Source organism: Kryptolebias marmoratus, linkage group LG3, assembly GCF_001649575.2.
Source record: "Kryptolebias marmoratus isolate JLee-2015 linkage group LG3, ASM164957v2, whole genome shotgun sequence".
In the NCBI taxonomy this organism is placed as follows: domain Eukaryota; kingdom Metazoa; phylum Chordata; class Actinopteri; order Cyprinodontiformes; family Rivulidae; genus Kryptolebias; species Kryptolebias marmoratus.
Window position 1 is genome coordinate 23,190,687 of NC_051432.1, and position 10,156 is coordinate 23,200,842.

Genomic DNA, 10,156 nt, shown 5'->3' on the forward strand with positions numbered 1-10,156 from the left:
GGTTTTGGGGGTTTTTTTCCACTTAAATTAATGTTTTCACCCCACGCCTCCGTTTCTCCTCGTTGCTCTTTGGCTTGATGAGTGACTCAGGGAAAAGTGAGTCAGCGAGCAGACTAATTAAAGTTTGATTTATGATCTTTATTAGGCTAACAGCGAAGTCTAATGATGGCGTTAAAAGAGCGATGAGTCATCAGTTCATTTTCCAATAACGCGATTAGTCCTAGAAGCTCAGTGACGCAGCTTTTATTGTACTTCTCAGAGTGTTTTTACATTTGTACTTGAGCAAAAACAAACAACATTTACTTTGTCATCAGAGAAAAGGTAAAAGTTGTGTTTTAATAAGAACAAACGCATCTTGAAGGAAAACTGAAAAGTGTAAATTTTCTTTGTACTGAAATCGTTTGAGAATAAAAAGAACTTCTTTTTAAAGCATGTACTTTACAGATATTTTGTGTAACAAAAGCTGGGAGTCGTCCCCCGACACGTATTTTAAGGCGCTAACAGAAATCATTGTTTAAAGTTTGGAGTCGACTTCGTCTGTTAGCAAAATATCTCACAAACCACTGGACGGTTTTTAATTAAACTTTCAGGAAATAATCACTCGATGTCCATTTACAACTGATTAACTGTTGGAGTCAACCCCATCCAAGATGTCCGCCGCAGCCAACTAGCTTCAAAGAACACAAAAATGGCTATAACTCCGTCAGTTTTGCAGATATTGAGCTAAATTTTGGTGTGGTAGTAGCTGAGCATCGCCCCCAACAACTCATACTTCACTCCTTTAAAGGAAGGTTCGAGTTTTTGGATTACCTGATGATTTAGTCCTTTTTCTGTCCCCAGTTGTGACGGACGTGTGCCGCCCCCGACGGTTCCCACCCTGGTGTGGCCGCGCCGCCCTGTGGGGCAGCTGGGTCGGGGTCGGCCTGGCGTGCTGCGTCTCCATTTGGGCGGGGCGGGGCTTCAGTGACACCGTGGCCGTGATGTGGTTAATCTCCTGCGCCGCCAGTTTCTTCTGCTCCTGTTTGCTGTTGGAGCCAATTAAGGTGAGAGGACAAACCTTTACTCTCGGTGTCAGTCGGTGCGATGGGGACATTACTTTGCATCGTTTCTTTAATTAAATCTGAGGCTTTATTGTTATTTTTGTGACAATATATTTTCTTGTCTGTGTGCGGTCTCTGTAGCTGCCTTTACTATAAATAAATAAACCAAATAAACCATTACAGCAGTTCTATAATAAAACATAATCCATCAGTGAGAAATATTATACAGGTTTTAAGATTTTAAAATGTTGAAAGGTATATAGTATATAAAAATAAACAAAATGAAACTTTCAGAAAGTAATCACTGGATGCATGTCTGGACCTGATTTACTTCTGGAGTCAATCCAATTCAAGATGGCTGCTAGCTAACACAAATGTGGCCGAATTTCAGTCAGTTTTACAGATATTGAGCTAAAATTTTGGGTGGTAGTAGCTGAGAGTCATTCCCAACACATATTCTGAGATATTGCATGAAGATTGCACATAACTTTATTTACCAGGTTTGATCGAATGGCTTCATCTCTCATTTCTCAGCATGAAGTGATCATAATTTCAAACTCTGTCATTTAATGAGCATCTCTTCAATCACGGCCAGGCTTTTAATTTGAAAATATACGAACAGTGTTTATAACTCCTACTTCTGTCCTAGAGACACATGACACAACTCATTTAACATTTTTTTAAACTGGGAACAAATTAACTTTTAAAACGGTTCAGTCTGCGTTGAGAGGTGAGAGCTCGGTCACCTGGACGAAGACTGAAATCTGCATTCAGCTTCAACACATGCACACCTGCTGAATGAAGATAAAAGTGGCTGACATGAAAGGCTGCGGGTGATATGCATTCCTTCAAGGACGGCTAGGGTTTTAATTGTTGTTGGAGCCTTAAAAAAAGAACTACCGTATTTTCTGGACTATAAGGCGCACTTAAAAGCCTTCAATTTTCTCAAAAAACGACAGTGTGTCTTATAATCCAGTGCGCCCTATAGTGCAGAAAATACGGTACTTATAGAAGTTTATAGAAACGATGTCAGTTTTGCTTTAACAGAACATAACAGTTAGCTGAAAAATGAGCTCACCCAACATTTCTTTCTGTTAAATTCACTTCCTGCTGCGAAGTTGATGTCCAAAAAGAAGGTTTCCTGGTTTTCCTTGGAGCTGATGAGTCTGAATCAGAGATCTGAAAGTGTTTTGTTTTTTTTCTGCTCGCAGGTGTTGTGTGAGGCGCTTTACTTCGCTGTGTTTGTACGTCGGCTGCGTCCGGAGGACCAGGACATGCTGGTGGAGGGCTCCCGGGTGGAGCAGGTGGTGCAGCGGGTCACCAGGGTGAGACCGCCGCAGGGCTTCGCTCTGTCCCGAGCCCAACAGCAGGCCCGCAAGGTCCACATGCTGCACACCATGCTGAAGGTCAGCGAGAAACGCCGACGTAAAGAGACGCCATTTAAAACTCAGTCTGGTGTTTGTGACGACAGGAAGTTTGCTTTTGGTTTTCCCAGAATTTCCTGGTTTACATGTTTTTCCTGCTGGTCGTTCTGCTTCTGAACTACTCGGACTCGTCCAAAGACACGCACAGTTTGAGGCTGCGGACTCAGCTGCGACAGAACCTTCTCACACCCGAGTACCAGACCGTCAGCAGGTACTGACACAAACCCGCCGCCGCGTCCTGCTTTTAAAACGACTTACTTTTCAAGGTCGGTTTGTTTATTTGCTCTGTCACAAAATGAAAACTGTGAAGTAATTTTTTTTTTTGTATTATCTGATTAAATTTTTCTTTCATGTGCTGCTGGATCGACCTTGACATGTTATTTTATTTGAACAAAAACAGGATTGAGTAAAGTGTGTTATAAGCTTATTGAGTTTTATACCGACTTTCAAATTTATGATAAAACTGAGGGTTAGTATCGGTGTGTGAGACGGATTTCTTCGTCTTTCAGCCGCGACGACGTGTTGATGTGGCTGAACGGGTCTCTGCTGCCGCGGCTGCTGGATGACTCCGGAAACGTTCTGCTCGGCGCTCTGAGGATCCGACAGAACCGACACACACCGGGTCAGAATGTGACACGAACACTTTATTTATTCTTCATAAACTAACAGAGTTTCAGTTAGGCCTCAATGATTGAGGCGACGCTCTAGAATGGCTTATTTCTGGGGTCATACGTTTAATAACATCAACCTAGAGAACTGAAATGTGTTTTTTTTCGTTGCAGGTTCTTTTCAACCAGGATTTGATTTGGTTTTATCCCCAACGAAAGACGCAGAGAAAGTTCCTGCTTTTGATTCTGCAGATTGGTAAGAAAGGGCTGAAAATCTGGATTTACAAAATCAGCTGTTAGGTTTGCTTCTGGTTCAGATTCAGCATGTGTTTCATATCCAGTGTGCTCTCTTTTTTTTTTTTTAACGTTGCATGTCCTCCCACTTATTTTCCAAGGGTGTGGCGTTTGGGTCGGCAGAGGGAGAATAACAGCGGAGACGTGGATCAGCAGTCAAACAGGAGCCTGAAGGAGGCCTCTTCCTTCCTGCAGCAGCTGCAGCAGCTGCACTGGCTCGACCACAGGTAACCGCCGTGAAGCTACCCGAGGGAAAACAGCAGGGAAATCTGGACGTTTCTGACTCGGAAACTCTGAGTTACTGTGATAAACAAGGAAATTACTCATTCTTTTTACTGTATTTCATGCACGTTAAGGTAAGCGTATCAGTAAAGCTGATTCATTCAGCTTCCGTGAGTCAGATCTGCTGGAAGAAAGTGGAAACTGGGCTCAGTTTGAATGTTCGCTTGATTTCACAATAATTTTATTAAAACAGGACCAACGTGCTCACGTCGTCTCCACAGCTTGCAGTTATTAGGGAGGTAAAATCAGTCGTGAAAAATAAAAACCGATGCTGTCAGGAATGTGGGCTCGCGTTCAGAGATTGTTTCTGCGCAGAACCGATGGCACAAACTCGTCTTTCACCCCGACAGGGCCGCGTTTGGTTTGAGGTTCGCAAATACCCAGAGGGGAGAGACTGACAACTTGTCACAGGGATTGCTTATTTCTTCTGACGTTCATAAGTCTGATAAAAGATCCTAATCTGAAGAGTTTGTGTTTGCAGGACTCGGGTGGTTTTCGTGGAGTTCTCCCTCTACAACATTAACACAAACCTGCTGGCTGTCGTCTCCTTTGTGTTCGAGTTCCCAGTTTCTGAGCGCGCTCAGTCCAGCTTGGAGCTTTTTGTCCTGACTCTGTGGCCAATCACAGGCCTGGACCTCCAGCTTCTTCTCACGGTAACCCCTGACCCCCGACACCTGACTCCGTGGAGATTTAAACCCTTTTTTTCCTGTGTTCTTGAGTGGTTGTGGTTACCTGTTTTCCAGATCGTCCTCCTCGGTCTGGTGATGTACTTCCTGGTCCGAGGGGTCCTAGGTTTCATCAGAGGGGGCTTCAGGTACCTGCTGACGGCGTGGAGGCTCATGGGGATCTGTAAGTTGTGTCTGGCGGCGTCTGTGTGCGGGCTACACCTGAGCCGCGCCGTCATGGCCAAACAGCAGTGGGAGTTGTTCCTGAAGAACCCACGAGATGCCTTCACGGACTTCCGCCCGCTGGCCAGGCAGAGCCAGCTGTACACCGTCACGTCTGCTCTGCTCCTCTTCATCCTGGTGCTGAAGGTAAGAGAGGAGCCACACCTGGGTCAGCAGAACCTTCAGGCTCAGCATTTATAAAACAGGAAAGTTATCATTTTCTGCTAAGAGGCTGTCTGGATGATGGGAGAAGCTGAAAGCCAAAAGTAGCATAAGAAGACAAAAATAGGCCAACTACTCTGAAGTGGATTTCAAAGAGAGCAATCTTTTGAATAAATTAAATAATTTGAAGAGTATGAAAGTTACAAAAACCAAAAGTAAATGCACCCATCTCCATTCTGATAAGTGAAAGATTAAAATAGCACAAAGTAATGATGGTCGTAGTTTGCTTGCAAAAAACCTAAGAAACAGAAAAACAATAGTAGGAATGCTGACTCAGCAAAATGTTCTCTAAATCACATAAAAAGAAGGAAAACCACTTTTAGGTGACAACAGATAAAAGCTACTGATAAATTATCTTTTTTATTATAGGATCTGTTTTTGTAGAAACAGATCTTGTTGTTTGGGGCATTTTTTCCTAACTGTAATATAATTACAGATTAATAAAGTAAATTCAGTGTCAGCCGACTGTAAACAATTCACTAAAATCCCTTTCTGAGATTTCTCTAGCAAGACTCTAAATAAAATCTAGAGCTCATATAGTTTAAAAGAAGTGTTTTTCCTTGGTTTTAACATTTTAAGCTCACTTTGTTTCTGCTCTCCTCTCGGACCGCGCAGGCATCCCACCAGTTGCGGTTCCTGCGGGAGTGGGCGGTGTTCGGCAGAGCTCTGCGGCGCTCAGTCTGGGAGCTGCTGGGAATGGCGCTGGCTCTTCTTCTGCTGCTGCTGGTTTACTCGCACACCGGACACCTGGTCAGAGTTTCCTCTTTGTCTTTTACGTCTTCTCACAGATCCTCACTCACACAAACACATTAGGCAAAATGTCAGCGTCTGTTCACCTGTCGTGCATGATGTCCGCTTTTTATTCAACAATAAACCTGGACTTTAGCCACAGAATCACCTTCATTGGTGGGAATATCAAAGCAGCCTTTACTTTGCTTCTAAACATCTTTTTTAAACTTTGAAAAAAGCATTTAGATTAAGTCAAACACGTCACCAAGAGGGAGTAAATTTTAACATCATTTTATCATAGAGATAAGTTTTGTTGTTGAAACTGAATTTAACACCTCCTGTAATGGTATTCCTCTTATCTTTGCTAAATTAGTTATTTTATTTAGGTGGATTTGAGGATAATTGAGGCTAAATTGTGTTTGCTACCTGGATCTAAAAGCAACAAGGAGTTTATCTTTAATTTAAATGCAGCATTCCTTGAAGGAAGCCTCGCCTGCCAAACATCTCGTGTTAGGGATGACTCTCAGCTACTACCACGCCAAACTTTAATTCAGTATCTGCAAAAATGACCGAGTTATTGCCATTTTAGCTGTGGCGGCCATCCTGAAGTGTGTTGACTCAAAAAGTGAATCAGCTGTGGATGTTGGACAAAAAAACAAACAAAACCAGTTTAATTTATTCCTCAGCTGAACATGTTTTTTTTTATTTTTAGTAAGACAATGTTATTGTTAACCATTATTGAGAAAAGGCTATAAACCCATCTTTAAACTGTAAGAGGATAAAATCCACAGCCGCTCCACCTGATCAGAGTTTGTTCATCATTTTAGTCTTTTTGAGCCGACCGCCATTGTTTTGTTCATTTGTGTGACTCCTGTTTCAAAAGCTCAGGTTGTTACTCATGAAGCTTCATGCTGAGCTGAAAAAGGATCAGTCACACATTTGGTATCTTCATTAACTACCAAAGAACTAAGATAAAACCTGCCCAGACTTTGCCTGTATTTGAGGTGTTTTAAAAACTGGGTGAATATTTGGACATTCCTGTTGGATTCTTATCGTCTTGAAGCTGAGTTGAGTAAAGGTTTCCCGTGTTTTTCCTCTGCAGCTCTTCCACTCGGCGCTGGATGGTTACGGCAGTGTGATCTCCGCCTGCAGCACTCTGTTGGGCGCCGGTGGGAGGGGCCTGTTGTTGTGGCGCCCCGCCACGACGATGACCGGCCCCTCCAGCACGGTCGTCTCGCTGGTGTTCCACGCAAGCTTCGCCGTGATTCGGCTGGTGCTCTTGTGGCTGCTCGTCTGCGTGTTGCTGAGGAACTACCGGCGTGCGCGAGCCGAGCTGTACCGCCCAGCGGTGGATCTCCAGGACTACGAGATGGTGGAGCTGTTCGTCAGACGGCTCAAAATGTGGATGGGACTGAGCAGAACCAAAGAGGTAACCCTGCTGTCTTCCATCTACAGCAGATGGGATTAGATTAGATTAAGAATAAAGGCCTAGTACTCTTTGATGAAATGCATATCGCCTGCGGCCTTTCATGACATAAATTTAAAGTAAAATCGCCTAATGAGAAGGGTCAGAGTTTGGGTCAAACTCCATGAGACTCCAAGGTTATTGAGTTGAGTTTCATTAAAATATCTCAAGTGGTTCATGAAATATTTTACTAACACAGAGAAACAAGCATACAAACATGTATGCTTAAAATGAGAAAGCAGGAAGTTATTTGTACACAAACACGTAGCAAATCTTTCTCTCTCCTTTCAGTTCCGGCACAAAGTGCGCTTTGAGGGCATGGAGCTGCCTCCGTCTCGGTCCTCCTCCACCAGCGACTGCAAGTCTCTGTGTCTGCCCCCGCTGGACGGTCCAGACTCCCCGCCCACCCCGGACAGCGTCGACGGGGGCTCCGAGGCCTCGTGGCGCCCGGCCTCTTCCAGCCCGTGCAGCCTGACGGAAGCCCCGGGGATCAGCGTGGGGCTGTGCCTGGGCCCGGTGGTGGCGGGGGGCGCTGGCTGGAGGGAGAGGGCGGAGACAGAAGCCTCCCTGAGGAGGCTCCTCCCCACCCTGGACGCCCTCCTGCAGCAGCTCGACCGCGTCATCATGGCGACGGAGGATGTATACCACGTGGAGTGCAAACTGGAGCGAGTCCAGAGGAAAAGGAGGCCCAGAGGGAGAGAAAAGAGAGACGGCGGTCAGGAGGGGAGGAATGAGGCCAGATTGAAAGGGGTGGGGGTGGGGGAGGACAAGGACTTCAAGGAACGAACTACTGAGAAGGAAAAGCACTGCAGGGGCAGGAAGGGGAAAAAGATGGAGAAAAGTGGACCCCTAAAAGAATGTGGAAGCGCTCCGGCCAACCTCAAAAAGACTCCCGTCGCCACACCCGTTCCTTTTTTAAAACCCAAACCTGCCTCGGATCCTCCCCCCCTCCCTCAGTCATCAGTCAGTGCACCTCCCGCCACCCGCGGCCATACGCCCATCACCCGGGACTGGGACCCCCCCACCGACAGAGAGACCCTCCCCTCTACGAGTCTGTTCAACCACCCAGCTCACACCACCACCATCCCCACACGCAAGAGGAAACGGAAACCCCCACCCCTCAAAAACAAGGTGCACCCGACGTAGACGGGACAAAAGGAAGTGAAAGGTGGCGTGAAACGTTGGGGTTAAGGACGAGAGGAGGACAGGGACAGCTGGTTTTGTCCCCGGATGCTCCTCTCTAAACCCGGGAGAAGGAAGGAAAGCGTGAATCCAACAGGTTGTTGAAGGAAATGAAACATTTCTAAGCAGTTATCTGTCCAGAACCCAAACTCAGCTCTCTAGTGCCGGTCACTAGGTTCAGAATAAGCTGGTTAAGTAAACTCAGTGAAACTAATAAGTCTTCTTGTCCCGAGTGTGACCCTGGAGGTCATGTGACGCTGTTGACAGGAGCACAGAAACGTGCTCACCAAATATGAACTGAAACAGACTAATGCAATCAGTATTTCTGTATATTTGAAAAAAAAAAACTAAGTTGATTTCTTACTTAAGTTGTCTACATATTGTTATATTATTATATTTTGGTCAGTTGTGGCTTCTCCCAGTCCTAAATGAACCCAAAGTTTCCTGCAGACACACCATATACTCATGTATATAACACTGTAGATACATATCAGCGAATGGAAACGTGTTGCATGCTTCAGCCTGCAGAGGTACAAGAGGAAAACGTATTCGCACATATTCTGCTGTTGGGATTCCAGCAGCCACTTCTTCAGGGTGCTGATAGATGGAAATGTAAGGAGACCGAAAACGGAGGAACGAAGGAAAGTTGTGACAGGAAGGTGTAGAACGTGGCGACGAAACAGACGGGACCGAAGGACGGAAGTAATCGAGGATTTCTGAGTGATTTTACTGAAACGTGACTGAATATTTGTATGAGTTCATCCAACATGAAGCTAACCTGAATCCCATCTTTCCTAAATGTTTTTATTATAAAAAGCACTTTTGTTCTGATGTAGGTTAATTTGAAATGAGGTAAAGTAATAAGCTTAAACCTAAAGAGGAAGCTTCACTCATACTGTATTTTAACCATCAGCGTTGGCCAAAGCTTTCCGCTTCATTTATGCATCTTAAAGATTCATTCGTTCATTTTGTACTTGCACTTTATTCTCTAATGAAGCTGATGTCGAGCACCATATTTATGTATCAGTACTGCTACACTAAAGAGACCTTCCTGTCTGTATTACCGGCGTTGTTGTTGAAGCATTTGTTTATACTTTTGTCTGCTTTTTGTTGTCTTTTCAACATGCGCACTTCCTGCGTCCCAGTGGGCAAATCTCAGGGAACCCACCTCTTCCTTAAAACCTGGAAAGAAATCCAGGAAAACCAAAATTGGGTACAAAATAAGTGTTCCTGGAAATAAATAAGTTGCTGGTACTAGTAAGCCTCAATGTAAGAGGATGAATGTTTAAAACATTTAGGTCCCAATTTTTTCTTTTCTGTGCATATTTATATAAAACATAACCTGAAATGATTTTTTTTAATTTTCTATCCAGCTTGTTTTATTGCTTCCTGTCAGAGTGTGTGTGTGTGTGTGTGTGTGTGTGTGTGTGTGTGTGTNNNTGTATGTATGTATGTATGTATGTATGTATGTATGTATGTATGTATGTATATATATATATATATATATATATTTGGGCCTTAGGATGTATAAAGTTCTGCTTTTTGTGCTCAGCGACATACAAATAGGTCAAGCACTGGTGTTTCAAACCCCAAAGTTTTACATATTTCTGGTCTAACAGCTGCAAAACAGCCAAAGGTTTTTCTTTCATTTCATATCTGAAAGCATCATTAACCTCCAAGCAGAAACCACAGGAGGCTCTGCAGTCATTAGATATCTGCCTGTAGAAGCATTATACTCCTCTTTGTGTACAGCGCCAAAGCTGACTTGTTGAATGCTTTTTGTTTTGAAACGGCATTAGAATTTGCTTGCTTCTTTCTTTAAATCTCTTCTGTACTCTGTAGTTGTAGCACTTCTCATGCTTTTGCACTTGACAAAGTCGAATAAAGTGTTTTGACAGCTGAACTCTGTACAACACGATGATTTATGTCAGCGTCAACACTTTCAAACACCTACAGTTTAGGAGTTTAAAACCTTTATTTTATTTTTTGCTCATTCTGGGTCAAACATGGGTTTGTTTTTTAA

At 44.1% G+C, this 10,156-nt stretch overlaps 1 protein-coding gene across 1 annotated transcript in view; it reads left to right on the forward strand.

The window, feature by feature from the left end:
* pkd1a (polycystic kidney disease 1a) overlaps positions 1–9,193 on the forward strand; it is a 65,341-nt gene extending 56,148 nt beyond the window's left edge. Inside the window, exons 46-56 of the mRNA XM_017416971.3 lie at positions 841–1,043; positions 2,252–2,446; positions 2,536–2,675; positions 2,974–3,086; positions 3,247–3,328; positions 3,468–3,593; positions 4,130–4,301; positions 4,392–4,682; positions 5,373–5,507; positions 6,589–6,915; positions 7,243–9,193. Coding sequence (XP_017272460.1) covers positions 841–1,043; positions 2,252–2,446; positions 2,536–2,675; positions 2,974–3,086; positions 3,247–3,328; positions 3,468–3,593; positions 4,130–4,301; positions 4,392–4,682; positions 5,373–5,507; positions 6,589–6,915; positions 7,243–8,097 — 2,639 coding nt within the window. The 3' untranslated portion in view covers positions 8,098–9,193. The remainder of the gene's footprint in view (positions 1–840; positions 1,044–2,251; positions 2,447–2,535; positions 2,676–2,973; positions 3,087–3,246; positions 3,329–3,467; positions 3,594–4,129; positions 4,302–4,391; positions 4,683–5,372; positions 5,508–6,588; positions 6,916–7,242) is intronic.
* Positions 9,194–10,156: the final 963 nt, after the last annotated feature.